This window comes from Conger conger, chromosome 13, assembly GCF_963514075.1.
Source record: "Conger conger chromosome 13, fConCon1.1, whole genome shotgun sequence".
NCBI classification, from domain to species: Eukaryota; Metazoa; Chordata; class Actinopteri; order Anguilliformes; family Congridae; genus Conger; species Conger conger.
Window position 1 is genome coordinate 25,727,681 of NC_083772.1, and position 17,690 is coordinate 25,745,370.

Consider the following 17,690-nt stretch of genomic DNA (forward strand, 5'->3'; position numbering starts at 1 on the left):
CAAATACGTAATATGTGACTACACACATAATAGACAGATCACACAATTATGATATATTTTATGATCTATTTTTTTATTACATGGCTATACTATTGAATACACAAGTTCCCAAGGGACTTTTTCCAATGGCTCGTTCCTGGATAAAGTCATAAATCAACATTTTGATTTAGTTTGGCTAGCCAAACCCTGTAATGGGAGGAAATATGACTTTTATGTGCACATTAATTGTTTTACAATAGGACATATTTCTAAGGGCATATACAAAATGTTTAAAATAAAGTGTGCGGTTTTAGTGTTTATCCAGTGACAAAGGCAAACAGTAATACACCCTCACACACCCCAACCTGTGAATTCAACAATACCCAGCATTGGTTACATAAGCAGCCACCACAGTAAACCCATAATGCCCTGCTTTCCATCTGAACATTAATTTTCACCCCTGTGACCGCTTCTATTTCATCACAAGTAAAGCTGATAAAAGACAAGCTGGCAGTTCCATACATCCTGGATTATGTGGCTTTTTCAGAGGCACTGATTGGTGGTGATCTCTGCCTTTTCTGTCCACGTGGTAGAGGAAGCTGGAGAAAGCTGGTCTGATAAGCGTGTGTACTCTGAGATAGCACAGAGCTGCTCTAACCTTTACTCTCTTCCAGGAAATTCACATCCTTTCACCTGTCACATATTGCTTGTGGCAGCTGACACGACAGCAAAGATGCCAGAGTTCTAACAATAGCCCTCTGAATCACAAGCTGGAATCACAAGTAAACAGTAAACTGCAAGCTTCTTGCAGCCCTTATGAGTCATCAACCAGTAGGTGAACATATATACTGGGTCAGTAATGACAGGGCTGTGAGGATGCCCTAAAAGGCAACAAGAACAATCATGCAAATTTGGAAATATCACCAATGTTTGATGGTCAGTATGGTTCCAGCTAGTTACCAGGTCAGCTGGAAACTAGCGAAGTCTGGTACATATCAACAAAGCCAGCAGGTCAATAGTGCATCTCTGACTTTTACTTTGGGTTATCATGGTATAAAGCAGCTCCCGCGGACTTGTGGTTCTGATCTATGAACACCGTGATCACGGTGAACAGGCAGGAGGCCCGCTGCGGGGAGAACAGGCCAGGACTCACCCTCTGGTTGTGGATGATGTTCTTGTGCTCTCTGGCCATGCGGGTCGCCCACTTGCGGGCCTCTTTGTTCAGGCTGTGCTCCTCTGTGGTGCCCGTCTCCGACTCCAACTTCCCGCTCTGGAACACAAAGGCACTGCTCACTGAGAAAGAATGGCACGAGGGCACCTGTATGTGTCTATGTCTGTGTGTGTGTGTGTATGTGTGTGTGTGTCTGTACATGCATGTGTGTCTGTACGTGTGTGTGTGTGTCGCCAGGGAGTTTTGGGCAGAGATGATGACACTGAGATGATAATAACATGGTTTGGCACACAACCCATCCCATTCCCATCTGATTTTCCTTTATGATGGAGAAAGACACAATGAGAAGAATCTTGGATAGATGGGAGCTAGATTTGGGGGGGAGGAGGTGCCCCATCATTCTAATGCTACTGATTTGGTCCATATCTGGGTATGAAGATGGACTGTATAGCTTTCCGTCAAAATACTGCAAAAAGAACTGGCCTGAAAGCGAACCCAATGACGGCCATTGTATAATGACTGTTCTCTCTGAAAATGTAAATAATTGCAGTAGCTAAAGGAATTAACACAGTTGAAGGATATCTAAACCACAGGTAATACCACTGACAAATATGAGTGACGATGGATATTTTTTTTGTATTTGCCTCCAGCTACTGCCACTGTAGATGACTGAAAGATGTATCCTAATTCTGTTAAACAATGCCGTTAGAACTACCTGTGTAAACTCCCTCAGGCTAGGTTTTGAAACAGCTGGCAGTTGGTTGACCAGTTCAGACCAGCTCGATAGTCAACATGGTTAGACCTATTTGCTTATGTTTTGAAACAGCTGGTAGCTGGTAATTTCAAGCTGGTCACAGCTGGATTTTGCACCAGGGCTGACATCAGCAATAACACTTCTAAACAGAATCTCCCATTGGTCTAAATATTACATAGAAGCATAGGATCGTTCTTGAACATATAGCAAATATTATTGAACTAGACAGATAAATACGGCTCCATTAAAAGGTGCCGTGTGCCTCGTAAGGTGTCAGAAAACTATTATGCTGTTATGCAGCTTTTTAGAACTAGTCCAACACAGCAATCCCTGTTGGCCTAAGTCCCACAAGCCCAGCCCTCGCTTGAAAAACAAGCAGCTTCCAAATCTCAGGAGCTTCAACTGAGCTTCCCGACACACAACCAGACCTGAATGAACAGCGCCAGGCTCTCCTCGTTCAGCACTGACGTTGCACAAGGATGAACTCTGAACATGGCCAAGACTGCCGTGCCGGATGGCTTGTAGACCTGGCAGTGTTTCTGGGAAGCGTGATTTCTTAAACATGCTTCACAGGACGAGTGAGTTTCAACCACAGATGACGCACTTCCACAATGAGAACAGACTGTCTTTACGGGATACGCACAGAATTCTAGGAGGGGTTCAAAGGTCAACAGCCCCCAAAGTTGCCATTCTAAAATGCTGAAGTACAGTGTTATGAATATTCAATATGGCCCAAGGGTCTAAAACAACCTACGCTAGGAGACGGAAGGTAATAAGCTTAAGGCCTTTCCGCAATAGATTAAATGTTTTTCTCATTTTAAAAAGTAGTAGGTAGATTACATAACAGGCAAGACTTTTCTTCCGGGCTGTGTCTAAAGATCATAAATTAGGAAGGAGAAAAGAAAAAAAGAAAGATTCTGTTTCTGTAACACTGTAAGAGTGAGTGGGGAGGCTGTGGTGACATTTAATGTGTGTGGGGGGGGGGGGGGGGGGGCACCATGATGGAGGCCCTCACAATGCAACCTTTTCATGAGCTGCCTAGCTGCACGCCAGCACACAGCCCCCTTCAACACCACCCCTCTTCCCAGGCCCTTTCCCCAGCACCTTCCCCGCCCCCGTATATCCACGGGCGCATACAGAATCGCTAATATTTTATTAGAAACAGACGTCTGCTTGTTTGATTCCCTAGAAGGGAACTTAAATGGTATAGTCTGCACAGGGCTGTATGGGGCGGAAGGTGAGGGGTGGGTGGAGCTGTGCAGCAGAGCTAGCCTCCCATTCCTGAGGCTGGATGATGGGTCTGGTGGCAAGACCCCCGCCCATACCCTTCACCCCACAGCACTATTGGACGGGGGCGGTTGGCGCAGGTAGCAGCCGCTGCTAGCAGAGGCAGTCACGCTCCTAATGCGAAATCTGGGATTTATTTGACTTTCCTGCTGCCTGTTGTTTAGACCGTTTCTTTCTTCTGAGCCGATGACACCCTCCCTGGGGTTTGAAAGAAGATGGCGGTATGGAACTCAACAGGGTCTCAAGCTCTCCCTCTCTCTCGCCTCCTGCTCCCCTGCTTCTCATTTCTCTCTGTTAAGATCACTCACAAACTCAATCTCACTCACTACTTACTCCACCACCCGCTCTTCCTCTCTCTCAGTCATTCAGACAGCTACTGGTAGTGACCGACTGCTAGAAGTGCATTCTGGGCATCGCAGTGAAGATTGCATCAAGTGTGCGAAATCAGGGGGTGATTATCTGATTTGCAGAAAACTCCCCAAAGAAAAGCTTTTATATACCACCAGCCTCTGAGGATGCTCGGAGAGATTCTCCTTTTTCTCTGCGCAAAAATGAAAGCCAATTATAAAGGCCCTTTGATGCATTTTGTGGAGACTTGTACAGTGATTTTCTCATTAAGATGTCAAAAAACTTCCAACAGAACTCTGCCCCAGATTCATCAAAATTCCATAGAGAAAATGCATAAAACCCCTTAAAAATGCAAGAACTTCAATGAGGGCTTCTTAATTACATTCAATTTCTTACTTAAGCTAATGGTTTCGTAATAGCACAAAATAACAGTACATTGGCAGACAATGCAGCGAATCCTAAAAGCAACCGGCTTGGCCGATCTGTAGAAATGGTGTATTGAAAACACATGATTGTCTTCAGGGCTTCCCTCGTGTGTGGAATCCATCTACTGGAGTGTAATCACAGCCATGTGCTTCTACTGTAGTGCATTATGGGTAATGGAAAAGCAGTGGCCCTGGAAGATAGTGTGCATGTAGGCTTGTGTAGGAGTGTATTTGCCACTGTATTTATTAAAAAAAGACAGAAAGCATAAAACAAATACTACATGTAATAGGAAACTATCCAGCAGGAAAAGAAACAGAAGGAATAATAAAAGGCAGAATTCTCACATCCCCACACACCCAGACAGTTCTGTGCGTATCCCACAATTCTCAGCAGCCTCTTGTTGTACGGCAGCAGGCAGAGGACCATCATGCATTGCGCTTCTCCACTCTCAGCCCCCTCACGGCACTGGTTGAGAAAGGCTTTCTGCATGTGCTCTGACCACCTTCCAAATGGTACCCTTCAAGTGATGAGAAGGGCCAACTTGAAGGACCCTTAGTTCTGCTCAGGGATGGAACAGAGAGACATGCGCTATAGTCCCTGTGTTTAAAGCCAGCCTCAGTTGTACATTAGCAGCCTGAACAGAACTGAGGCCAGACCTGAGGCCCAATAAGGGGGAAGTACACCACAGGCAGGGCCAATGAAAAGATAGGGACAGCACATGCAGAAAGGCAGTGTGGCCGGGGGTTTGGAGTGGAGGCAGACGGGGGTCCCCCTGCTGCGCCCCGGAACATGCGAGCGACCGCTGGAGATGGGCGGAGGTACCGGCCGACAGCGCGGCTGGGCTATACCTGTGCCAAGGTCATTTTCATGGCACTGACGGCTGAGGGCTCGATGTCCACCAGCTGCTGGATGCCGCTTAAGCTCTGAGCAGACAGACAGACAGACAGACAGACACACAGACCGATAGAGCGCACGCAGAGACAGAGAGACAGTTGGAAAGAGCAGACAGGCCAAGATTAGTGGTTAATGAATCGCAGGAAAGAGAGAGGGGGGGTTAGTGCATGTCCTCAGGCATGTCATTTGTTTCCAGACCAGCGAGGTGCGTGGTCTGGTGTACACGCCGGTGAGTGACAGGGACTGAGGCAACCTCCCCGGTTGTCATAGAAACTCAACCTGGAAACCTGAAGGCAAAGAGCAGTGGAGCTTGAGCTTTGAGTCGGAAAACAAGCGGCAAGATTATATAGGATGTGTGCGGAGATAAAAACAAACACACGCACGCACATGCGCACGCACAGACACACATACAAGGAATGCGCTTATTGCTAAAAGCCTCACCATTCAGAGATTTGGTCATATTGCATTAGGCATAGAGCCCTGGGTCTAAAGTTTAAGGAAGGGAACTTTGCTCCTCCTCTATCAATGTTGCCATCTGAACCCACACCTTACACAAGAGTGCATGTCACAGCATGGCACACATTGATGTGTGGGAGTGGGGAATTCATAGACCACCCCCGCCCCTCCATGTTAACAGGACTCTTCATAGACCACCCCCACCCCTCCATGTTAACAGGACTCTTCATAGACCACTCCCACCCCTCCATGTTAACAGGACTCCACATCTGGCATGTTAAAAAAGAGGCGAAAACAGGAACGGATACGCGGATTTATACACCACATAAACACCGCTGATGGTGAAGTCAAGACTGGGACAGCATATGGTTTTGATGCAAATCAGTATTTTCGCTTGGAACGATTTGCATTCCTATATCACGGCATCTATAAAAGAATGAGTCAACGGCGAAATGCAATTTACTTCATGGTAATACAACAAAAGGATATTTGAAAAAAAGTTGAGTGGTTAAAGATGCCATTTGTAGACTGGTTTGCAATCGTTTCTCCACACAAATGAGAAACATCAAGGAAGGTCGAATATAGAGTTTTAACTTTAAGGTATGGTTATTTTTAATGAGCACTCAAGTAAAACATAAAAAAAAATCCCATCTCCAATTCAGAATACTCTCTACATGATTAAACCGCCAGCAGTCCCCTGTGTGTGTTTGCTGCCTGGATGAAGATCAGTCCAGTGCTATGTGGGTGAAATGCAGGCCTCTAGGCCCACTGAAGGGAGGGGGTTCCTGGGCTGAGGGACCTACCGTGTCACTGTCACTGGGCTGAAACTGGAAGGACTGTGCTTTATGAAAGATGGGATTCTCCTGCATGAACAGCTGCTGATTAAAGTCCTGCATCACCTAGGAGAAAGAGACAGAGAGAGAGGGCAACAGTGAGGAGTAATAAAGAAGAGGAAACGGGAGGCAGAAGGCAGAAGAGACGAAGATGTATTGTCAGAAATATAGTAAGAGACGCATCTAAACAGACCGCTAACCCAGAAACGCGGAACAGTATTTCCAATGATCGCCCATGACAGTAAGACATCTATACCTGAAATGAACCAGATGTGCTTTAACTGCCCGCCACCTGGAGATGAGGAAAAATTACCCAGCACCACTTGGGACCCAGGCATGTCACATGGATGTGGGTTAGTCTATCCTATCCTGACTGGGTGGATTGTGGCTTGTGATAGCAGGACTATGCCTGTAGTTCAAATGGTTTACTTTTCCAATGTTTTATTTTGTTATGATGTTTTCCATTTCATGTTATGTGACAAATATTTAAAACGCATATCATTTTAAAAGCTAAAAAAATCCAAGAAAATGTATTTGCTAATTGAATTTATTATACCATCTGTGCAAATGTGGCAAGCTTTCTTTGTGAAGGAATGGCTTGCATTAATATTTATCATATTAATATTTGGACTGAATCATAATGTTTAAGTTTTTATGCCAAACCACTGGATTCAGGCATTACTGGCAAAGAAAAACAAGGACACTTGATTACAAAAAGAAGAAATATGCTTACAGACAAAGTGTAAACAATTGCACAAGCTGAGAATTTGATTATTAATTGGTCAGCATATTGGTCTGTATTGGAAAGTCGTCTATCAGCCAAACTGAATTTTCAGCAGAATAGGTTTGTGTACTTCATTAACAATGCATACAGGTCACAAGAAAAAACTATTTCCAGGCGCTAGTAAATGAATAAATAGAAGATGGGAAAAATTGCACATTAATCGGTAGATATTCCTTATAGTGTAGCAGGATTGCAGCACTGCAAAAGTTCATGGAAGGACAAAAGCAAACCTGTATGAAATGCATCTGTTTGTACATGCTTAGCTGGACTAAAGCATATTAATACGCAATTCATCATCCACCATGCCAGAAGGTAAATATGTGTTTTTGTGGAGCAATGTATTTGTATATGTGTGCTTATATTATAAAACGCCATTCTCTGTGATATTTCAACTGTCAGCACACTTAAGCAATGGACCGCAGAGTCACAGGTGGAACCGACCGCACAGTACAGCCTCTGTGTTGGGCTTGGACAGACTCAGTACTGCCACTGTAAACCTGAGTCAGACACTCCTTTGTCCACACGAAGTGGCTTCCCCACCTCTCCAGGGGTGTGTTCTGAGAGAGAAGCAAAGGCCTCCAAAGCAAAGGTGAACTGAGGAGAGGTGTGAGGGATTGTGGGAAGAGAGCTCCAGGAGGAGGGTGACTCACTCTGCTGGACTTCTCCAGGAGGAACTGGAACGTATTGTGGATGGCCTGGAATGCCTCCAGTTCTGTCCGGCACAACGATATCAAATAATCCTTCACATGATCGTAGATGCTTCCATCCAGGGCCTGGGGGGCAGGAAAAAGAAACAAAACACTTTTGTGAGAACGAGAGCGAGATGGAGAGAGAGATGGAGAGAGTGAGAAAGAGGCAGATGTTGAGGGAGAGAGAGAGAGGAGACATGAACACAGAGAGACAAAAGGAGTGACGTCATGAGGGGAGCTTTGTGGCTTCAGAGCTCCACAAAAAAGTACAAGGGAACAGGGTTTATTTTGCTACTCTATTTCTCGGATCAGTCAGGAATGTTCAGAGAGCAGCTGCTGGAAAAAGGTTGCCGAGTTCAGATTCCAAGGCCCAGAAACACATACACACACACACACAATGAGCACAGATATTCAGAAATACTTTACACACATTACACACATGTGCATGCATGTTGAGGAGACAGACCCCACAAACAAGCGCACAAACACACATGCCTGTATATGCACACACACAAATAATTCACAAGCTGTGGAGCAGGTAATCTGTGAGTTGGCTCAACTGAAAAGCACTGTTTCATAGAATGTGAGTACACATTCGGGAGTACAGACCCAATGCAATAAAGGAGCACAGTTATCAGGAACACCGGACATGTTGTGGGGCTATGATAAGATTCTACACAGCTAAACTTGTTGAACTCTTTTCAATGTCAGTTCTGATTAATTTCTAGCTAGCTCTTAAGTCATTCAACCAGGAGGGAGGGGGGCAGCGGAGCAGGAGGGTTTCTAGAAGTAAGGTTTGCTTACATCTGTGTCATTTCCTGGAATGGAAGGGTATGTGACTCAGCAAAATACATTGCTTCCCGTTGACAGGCTCGTAACAATTCCTACACTCCCACACCCCCAAGCCTCCCTCCACCCCTTCCCAAAAACCCATTCTTCATGAGTATGGGGAGAGGGGAGGGCTTCCTGGCTCACTGAGTGATTTGTGAGCCAGGAGGGGGAGAACCTTTGCTTCCTGGTTTTGTCTCGAGCTGAGGGCCGGCTGGACTGTGGTAAACGTGACTGGCAAAGACACTGGCTTCCAATTGAACCTCATTCCACACACCAGTTAATGCTAGTCAACCAGCTTCACCTTTGTTCATGAGATTACCAGGCACACACCAGCACACACATAAATGCATGCATGCATGCATGCATGCACGCATGCACACACACACACACACACACACACACACGCACAGGCCACATCCCCTAAGACCACGACCGCACAGATGTATTACAGTGTTCTTGTGTAACCCTCTCTGTGGACGGTGAAGTCATCAACAACAAAGCAGAAAACAGTCATTTACAGACAACTGTGTGAGAACGCACCAGAACTCACATTCACTCTCCCTGACTCACACTCTCTGAGGCACAGATTTTGGGACCGTCTTCAGGAGAACGCACTCGACTGTAGCTCCTCACACCCCCACCCCCCCTATACTCCCACACTCCCTGAGGAGTGTGTGCCCACGGTGCGGTGGGTAGTGTGGTGTGGTGGGGTGTGAAGAGGGAGAAGCAAATGTCAGCCTTTTATAAAAACACAGCACACACTGCACTGCACACACTGTACTACACACACGGATCCAGTTACACTGAGACCAGCCTGCAAAGTGGCAGGAGGAACTGGATGCATCCTGCTGACTCAGAGTGAACCTGAAAATACAAACACGCACTGCCAAGCACACAAGAACACACAAAAAGACATACATAAACACACACAATATATAGACATGGGCCATATCTCACTCTCACTTACACACGCATACACACACACTCAATGAGCACAGATATTCAGGCACACTTATCTACACTACACACATGTGCATGCCTGTAATGTACAGACCCCGAGAATAAGTGCTCAAAAGCACACAAATTCACACATGCCCGAATGCTACCTCTGCATTAGCACCTCTGTGCTCTGAGGTTTTGGTCCTAAATTAAACTCAACCTCACCCAATCCTTTCCGCTTTCAGCAATTATCCAGTCATGGCAACATTTGTACAGAAAGGTGGTTCTGAAAGAGGGATTAAGACTTTCACCACAACTAGGACAGCCAGCAAACCAGCAAAAACCAAACACACTTGACCCAGTTTTGAATCTTTGCTGAAATACACCTTTAAAAAAAGCTACAAGATACCGAAAGATATTATTTTTAAAAAGTGGCATTATGGTCTGGCTATTCCAGTCTAAGGCAGCCTTTTACATAATTATGCATTCAAACTGCAAAGTGTTTTTGTACAGCCACCCAGTGCTGGTCAGGTTAGGTGAACAGAGAGTCTGTAGAGTAAGTATCACCTGGTTGCTGTGGACCCCCACCAAAACCAGGTAATACTGGGCTGACCAAATTATATACTACCAAAATTTGGGACAACAAGCAGCACTGATAGGGTGTGCACCGAATAGAGCTGGATGTAGTAAATAAAAAGCACTCAAAGGTGTGGCTGTGAATGCATCAGGCTGTGGTTCCTCCCTCCTGTCGACTGAAGGAGGCGCTGCTCCACAGCTGTTACAGGAGTCTCTGCAGCTGGCAGGATGGCCCCTTCAGGTGTAGAATTAAAAATAATAATTATATGTGTAGAGTCAAAGCAGGCCCTTGAGCCATGGGAGGCTAAATGACCACATGCAGAAAAGACAGCCTTGGGACAGACAGAGCCAGGTCTTTAGGCTCTCAGCGGCCAAAACATGTCAGCGGAGAGTGCGTACTGTACGTTTCAGTCTGCAACATAGGTAGACACACGGGAGGGGCAACCAAGAGGAGCTGCAGCTACAGCTCTGAAATGCATGGAGCATCCATGCTGGATTTCACAGAGCTTTTTCAACTGTACGCTGATCTGGCTACAACATTATGACAAATTACATGTGATCTGAAACGCCTCCTGAAAAAACTAACCGACACTAACCCTCATTCGACAGAAGGGGGCACCACTAGTCACTCCCCAAGGGTTCTGTTGACTCAGATACTGCAATTCCCAGGATACAGCAAGGGAGAGGGAGGGAGATAAAGAGATAGAGAGAGAAAACCAGAAACAGGGACAGAGAAAAGGAGAGTGAAAAGCGGAAACAGGGACAGAGAAAAGGCGAGGGGAAATTTGTTTGAGAAGTCGGCGGGACACAGAAAGGACCGCGGAGCGCTCCTCACACACCAGCGACAGCCTGCTGCCCTGAAGCACGGGGCTTTGTCACCGGGGGCCGCTGATCAATTATTCACACCTAAAAGCCCTCTTTCCCTCACAATTTACATTTCCATTCCCACTGCCGACAACTAAGAGTCCCTGAGAAAAGAAAAGCGGGCGCGTGGTTCTGTCCGCCCAGCGGGGGGGCGGAGGAGCATACAACGCGAGGAGCAATGGCCCCTTCCCTTTCAATCACAACAAACTCCCGTGCTAATTGGCCCTTCAACAGGGGCACAAGCCACCCCCTGCCTACCGTACTAATGCAGTTTTAATGTTCAGTATTAGCCATCGCTAAGAGGCACCAGACGCTGTTTGGGCACATGCACGGAGCAACACGACAACCATCCCATTTCTTAAGCGGGAGCCGGTTCAATTGCACCCCCCCTACGCATCTCAAACTTCAGAAGTGTCGGCTGCCGCCAGACCCGGTGTTGTTTTTCTCACCTTCCGCAACATCGCTGAGCGTTCTCACCCATTGTGTGTGATTGGTCTCTCGAGACCAGCGCCCGCACCCGTACGGCTCTCTTAACGCCATCGTTCAAGTCTAGCTGACTTCTCGTTAGACCGTAACAAATGTCAGATTCGCTCTCTTCTAAGTCCGACTGGCTCTTTTCACACCGTACTTCATGCCCGATTGGCTCTTGTGTCTGATTGAATCTTTTCTGTCGGCTCTCTTCAGAACCACTTTACCTTTGACAACAGCTATTTTTTCTGAGCCTTTTTGTCCCAAAGAGCCCAGCGCACTGCAGCCAGCTCGTAGCCAGGAGGCTGAAGGCTTCCAGTCGTAAGGCGCTGTAAACGGCGCCAGCGCCCGGGGGAACTGTATGCAAATGCGGCCGGGGTGGTCAGACACCAGGATCCGGACCGCAGTCTCTCTGGCAACCGCACGCCCTGCGCTCTCCAGGAACAGCTTTCAGCCTGTTTAAGTACAAGAAATGAGATACTGCACCCCGCGCCGAAGAGAGGCACTGGAGGGAGGCGAACTCAGGCAGGCTCCATTACCCAAAATGAGTCCTGTCATGCAGCAAGCATGGGTAATGAAAGAGCGAGGGCTCCAGCCGGAAGAGGCACGGCCCCAGCGACTCGGGGCGAAAGGCACTTCCAGTCTCAGGCCGCAGGGCGAAGGACTGTCGGGGTGATGGGAGCCTGTTTATGGGCTTCTCTGGGTAACAGCATCAGCGCAGTGGGGCCCTGCTCCGTACTGTCTTGTGATTTGTAACCTAATAACAGGCTGGGGGAGGCAGAGATCTGGTGACTACTGATTATAGCCAACTGCACCCTGTGTCACTGTACAGTACTGCAGCAGCAGAACAGCTACAGTGAGATAAATAAACACACAAGCGCGCGCGCACACACACACACACACACACACACACACACACACATGCACGAACACACACACACACACACAGTCACACACAGACATGCACACACACACACACAGACACAGACAGACACACGCACACACATGCACAAACACACACACACACACACACACACAGACATGCAAACACACACAACTATGTTGGCTACTGTAGGTTATGTGGGATTCTGTATACATACATGCTAAATTGAGAATACAGAGGAAAAGTACACAACATAGCAGTAACATGAAGGTAATGCTACAGAAGGTTATTAAACAGTTGCAGTCTCTCAGTAACATGACTGAGTCATGAGAGCGCACCCACACACACACACACACACACACACAAACACAAACACAAACAAGCACACTGCAGCTCTGCAGAGGACTTATACACACCGGTGTATTACAGTACAGCGTAAAAAGCAGGCAGTGTAGATTGGACATGACAGAGTTCAATATTATAAGCTATGGCTTCTACAAATGAACGGACATCTCTGAATTGAAACATATTGTTTTGTGCTGCCAGTGCATTGCGAGCGCAGCAGAATTGAAGCTTTTTTTCAAATGTTTTGTCAGCAGGACTATATGAAAACATTTTCAGCTGAGCCAACAAAGCACCCCAGGTTTACCATGACATCTGTCCGTATACATATACACACCACATCAATTTCTTACTGCAAGGCCCTTTCAATCCTAAAATATACTGTATATGAGAATACACTATACATGACAAGAGCAGAATCTCCCATTGTGTAGGAACTTGACCACAGGATGAATAACCAGGTGAACCACAGAGCCGATAGAGATAATGGTGATAGTGGTGTCGTGTCCTGACTGGGCGCTGTGGGAGGCGTGTGTGCGGAAGGGGGGGGGTTATGGACTGTGGGAAATTACCAGGCCTCTGGTGACATTTCAGGGCTGCAGTAAAAAGGATCATTAATTCGGAGACGGCGATTCCCACGACGCCGGCCCGCGCCGCCCACGCACTGAGAAGGTTAACGGCGCGGTCACGCTCACCTGCGACGCGCCGCAGGACGGTAGCGCCGCGGTCTTAAACGCCGTCAGAACCGCTAAAGGATTCACGACTGCGGCCTTCCTCAGAAGCGCTCAGGCAAAAAAAGAGAAAAGGCTGTTTTTCATTGATCCCCTGAGAGCCCAGACACAGGACTGACCCTGCGGAGACCCGCATGCCTCTCATACCAGGGATAGTTCAGGCAGGCAGCGGCTTGAACAGCGCTGCGCTGTGTGGGAAAAAAAACGTGACCGTCTTTTAATGCATAACCCAAATCAATACCGCAACCCAGCCTGAAATACGCAATCCCGCAGTCTTAATGATCCGCCCTGACTTTTTATATTCCACCCCTTTCCTGTCAACTAACAATAAAAGATGTCAGAGAGAGAAGGGACAGAGGGACCACTGAGGGATCTCAGTTACTGCAGCAAGCCGCAGTCTGTGTGTGTGCGCATGCGTGTGAGAGTGTGTGCGCATGTGTGCTCCTGGGTGTGCACTGACTTCAGCAGTGAGTTGAGATAATGCTCTATCATAAAGGCCAATACAGACTACCTGTGAGGGAGAAAGCGTGATTAACCATAGAGAAAGGGGGCTATGATCAAGACAACCAGCACAGTAAGACAGAGGGGTCTTATACTGCCCTGCCCAGTAGTACAGAACAGAAGGAGCACTGTTGTACTCTGACCGGAAGATTGTGGGTTCAATTCCTTAACAACTTCAATGCAAGCTAGAGGGTACCAGACTAGGTGATAGTCAGCTCAGATAAGAAATCCACCAGACTCCATTACAAGCCTCACCTTGATACAGTTGATCAGGTCAGTCTGATAGTACCGGTCTTGGTGTGCGTTGGCTGCAGCTAGTGTGAGAAGGTAGTCGTTTCTGGCATGGGTGGCTTTCGAGTTGCAGTCGTTCCTCTTGGCTTTTAACTGGAATGAGAGACAGACGACCATCTCAGAGTAGGGCAAGAGCATTTCTGCAGATGGCAGCCCATCAATCGCTTTTCCTGCACCGCTGATGACACATGCTAATGCGCTAGCGCCACCTTCTAATAGGCTCAACATTCTCAGTAAGACGCATCTACTCCCATCAGTGTAACGCTGCATGAGGAATCTGCTGGCTTCATGTAATATTCAATAACAGCAAGCCGTTAAATCAAAAATATCTCGCTCTCTTACATAAAACATAAGAACGTAAGAATACATAATGAAAAGAACCGGCCGTTCGGCCCATCGAGGCTCATCATTTCACTAAACTGAGAGCATTTTATGAGATGCTGTTCTTCTCCACTGTTCAGTGGTGTATATTATTTCTGATGAAGCCTCAGGCCACCTCGTGCTAACAGACGCTTCATGGAGGAAGGAAAATCAATGCATGCAGGACGTTTCTTGCTCGGCGTGGTGGACAGTGTTGAGAAGTCAGTTTAATTATTGTCTGTGACATTACAGAGGAGCGGCTTACCTTCACGCTAGCTTTCTGTAAACTTATCCGGGACTGAAACAGGCTCAGCTTGGACCTGGGAAGAGAGACATAAATCACAGCCCAAATTCCGCCTTCCCGCTCGAGAGCCGGGGACACGACAGGTTTGTCACAGAACAGTACGCCCCATCATTAAAACAACATTACAGGAGTGATGTTTACAATTGAGTGAGGCATCCAAAGAGCGAGCGTGTGCCTGTGTGTGCGGACGTGTTCGTTACAACAACTGCGTCACATTCTCCTCCCAGACTCCACTGAGGTATTGCACTACTGCCCAGAACCACGGGCAAGGCCCCGCGTTCACATAACACAGCCTAATAACGGCTCAAGGTGAATTTGGCTTGGGGCTCCCAGAGAGCAGGCAAGTGGCTTGGTAGTGACGATGACAAATGGCCGCCGGCCCACTGGTTTTAATGAAAAGTCGGGGCTTTCCCCCCACAAGCAGGGTATGGCAGTTCCTGCACATTTACGTTGAGTAATAAAATGCAAAGCGATCCAGACTGGCCAATCAATAAAGCCTCCCTGAGCCAGCTGGGGAGACCACCCCCCCTTTCAACGGCTTGGCAGGCCCCTCTAACGGCCGTTATAGGGGGGGTGTGAATAGACGGCGCATGTTTAACAAATTCTGCGTTCCTGTAATAAACCCTTCCCACCGCCGCCCACCTCAGAGCGGAGCTGGCAGGGCCTCAGCTCCGTCTGTGTCGTTCGCCCTGTACCCAAGGAAAGGTTCCCCCAGGGAAAGGTTAGCCGCGTAACCCCCGTGTCGTCTTAAAACATGCTGGAGTGTTTCTTGGTGTCTGTGAGCAGACAATGGCACTATTCTAGAAGTGGCATTTCTGCCCGGCCCGGGCCCCACCACCCCTCCGCTCTCTCTCGCCTGGGCTCAGGGCTCCTGTGGCAGAGCAGCCAAGCACCGCTGGAGCTGCCAGGAAACTGACACAGAAACACGGCGGGCATCCAGAAACCTGCCCCACCGGCTCGCCCTGGCCCGGCCTCACTCTGGAACAGACCCGGGGCCCCGGGGCCCGCAGAACGGATCACACAGAACACCAGTGGGGCCCGAGTTTGTGGGACAGTGAATGAATGGATATAAGCTCACACATTAGCAATGTTCAGAATGCTGGACTTCTAGCCATGACAGGGAACTATATGAAATTCAATTGCTTCAGTAAATGATGTAGAATATAGGTTATATGCAAGTGACCCCTGAAAGAGTTATCAGCTTGTTTGCTGCTTACTAATAATAATAATACATGATGCTTCTGCATTTCAGCTGTTAATGAACTTGGATTGCAGGCTGTTATAGATGCATTGTGTGAATAGTGCACGCAGGTTAACCGCAGCGGTGGGTGAATACTTCATTCAGGTTATTAATAACGGTACAGTACAGGATGCCCCCGTATTGAGGTCAAATAAAGACCACGCCGTCTCTTGGTAACCATGCACCTACTTGGACTCGATATCAGCCTTCTCTCTCACAGCCTGAGCCATCTGCTCCATCTCCAAGTACTTTTTCTTGGACTTGGCCAGATCCTTCACCGTGTCCTGGAGCTCCATCTGGATCCGGGTCAGCTGGTCGATACACTGGGCATGGAGAGAGGAGCAGAGGGAGGGAAGGAGAGAGGGAAGAATCAGCAATGTTATTAAGGAGCCCTCATCTCCCTGGTTACCCTAATGCAGCAGACGTGCCCCTCCTGCTCTGACCCGCGGACACGGCATCACGGCATCACGGCTGCAGCCCTAGTTATGGTCGTGAGGGGGTGAAATATCAGTCTAAGGAGGGGAGGTCAACTAAGCTGTTCATTATGCTTATCTAGCAGTGATACTCATCTATGCTCATATAGAATATATATTTTCACAGCAGGTGATCTCCAATGACAGCATAAAGAGAAATCTTGGATTTGTGGATTTATGAAAGATGATTATGTTTGAGGCCATAGGTGTGTGTGTGTGTGTGTGAGGGGAGGTTGACAAGAGTTAATGCTGACATCTGCCTGATCCTTAATTAATTTATTTGTGACTGTAGGATAAGTAACCTGAATTGCTTCTTGGAACCATCTACTGTATGAACCAAATAAATACAGTATAGAGGCAGAGACAATGCATCTAAAGACAGTCTGGGCCCGAGACACTGTCACTACCTTCTTCAGCTGCTGCTCCTTGTAGAGCTTGACGGTCTTGGCCGGGTCTGAAATCTCATTCCTGTAGTTTTCACAGACGTTGATGCGAGACTGGGTCACCTGCACAGTGCCCTCCAGGTAGGCCTTCCACACAGCATAAACATTCCTACAGGAAGGAGACAGGAGAGTACCCTCACAACCAGCAACAGGCACAATGTCCGCACAGTACTCAGTCAGAGAACATGGGAATAGCCTTTCAAGCAGCAACAAGCAGCACAGTGCCAGGAGACAGGAGAATAAGCTTTCTACAGCAGATAACAGGCAACAGCACAGCCATTTGTGCGGCCTAGTCCGTGATATTGGCTCTTAGATGAGTCAGCACCGTTCCACACTGATGTTGCTGGGGAAAAGACTGAATGAGTCACTGAATGTCAATCAAGGGCCTCAAAGTTTCCATGCATAAGACATGAAGCCATCCTGTGACCTTAACAAATGAATTATCCCAGAGCACTACACAGAGAGAACCTGTATCAGCTTGAATTCCAAATTATATTCTCATATATAAACAATGCATATCCTCACTTACAAATAAATCACAAAAAGTAAAGCATTTAAAATACAAATATACAAATAAAGAAGTGAATTAAACCTTCATGAGACATTGTCCTCCCCATTTTGCAATGCTCAATCCGTTTCACATTGCAACCTCATTGTCATTGTGAACTTGGGGGATCAAAGACTTGGGAGTCCAGTCCAGTATGTGCTCTCCTGTACAGAATGTGACATCACCAGTTGCTTGTCATCTTCCCACAGTTCACACATCAGGCAGAGCCCAGACATGAGTGGGGTAAAGACCCTTCATGTGCAGCCCAATAGGCAA

The 17,690-nt window shown here is 47.4% G+C and overlaps 1 protein-coding gene across 4 annotated transcripts in view; it reads right to left on the reverse strand.

The window, feature by feature from the left end:
- Positions 1 to 17,690, reverse strand: part of LOC133107831 (F-BAR and double SH3 domains protein 2-like) — a 68,578-nt gene that overhangs the window by 12,896 nt on the left and 37,992 nt on the right. For 2 of the 4 annotated variants that reach the window (XM_061217044.1, XM_061217043.1), the window contains exons 5-12: positions 16,832 to 16,976; positions 16,141 to 16,274; positions 14,673 to 14,727; positions 14,012 to 14,140; positions 7,583 to 7,705; positions 6,119 to 6,214; positions 4,814 to 4,888; positions 1,133 to 1,249 (exon numbers count right to left, since the gene is read on the reverse strand). In XM_061217044.1, coding sequence (XP_061073028.1) covers positions 1,133 to 1,249; positions 4,814 to 4,888; positions 6,119 to 6,214; positions 7,583 to 7,705; positions 14,012 to 14,140; positions 14,673 to 14,727; positions 16,141 to 16,274; positions 16,832 to 16,976 — 874 coding nt within the window. The remainder of the gene's footprint in view (positions 1 to 1,132; positions 1,250 to 4,813; positions 4,889 to 6,118; positions 6,215 to 7,582; positions 7,706 to 14,011; positions 14,141 to 14,672; positions 14,728 to 16,140; positions 16,275 to 16,831; positions 16,977 to 17,690) is intronic. The other 2 variants (XM_061217047.1, XM_061217045.1) reach the window with 1 other exon arrangement.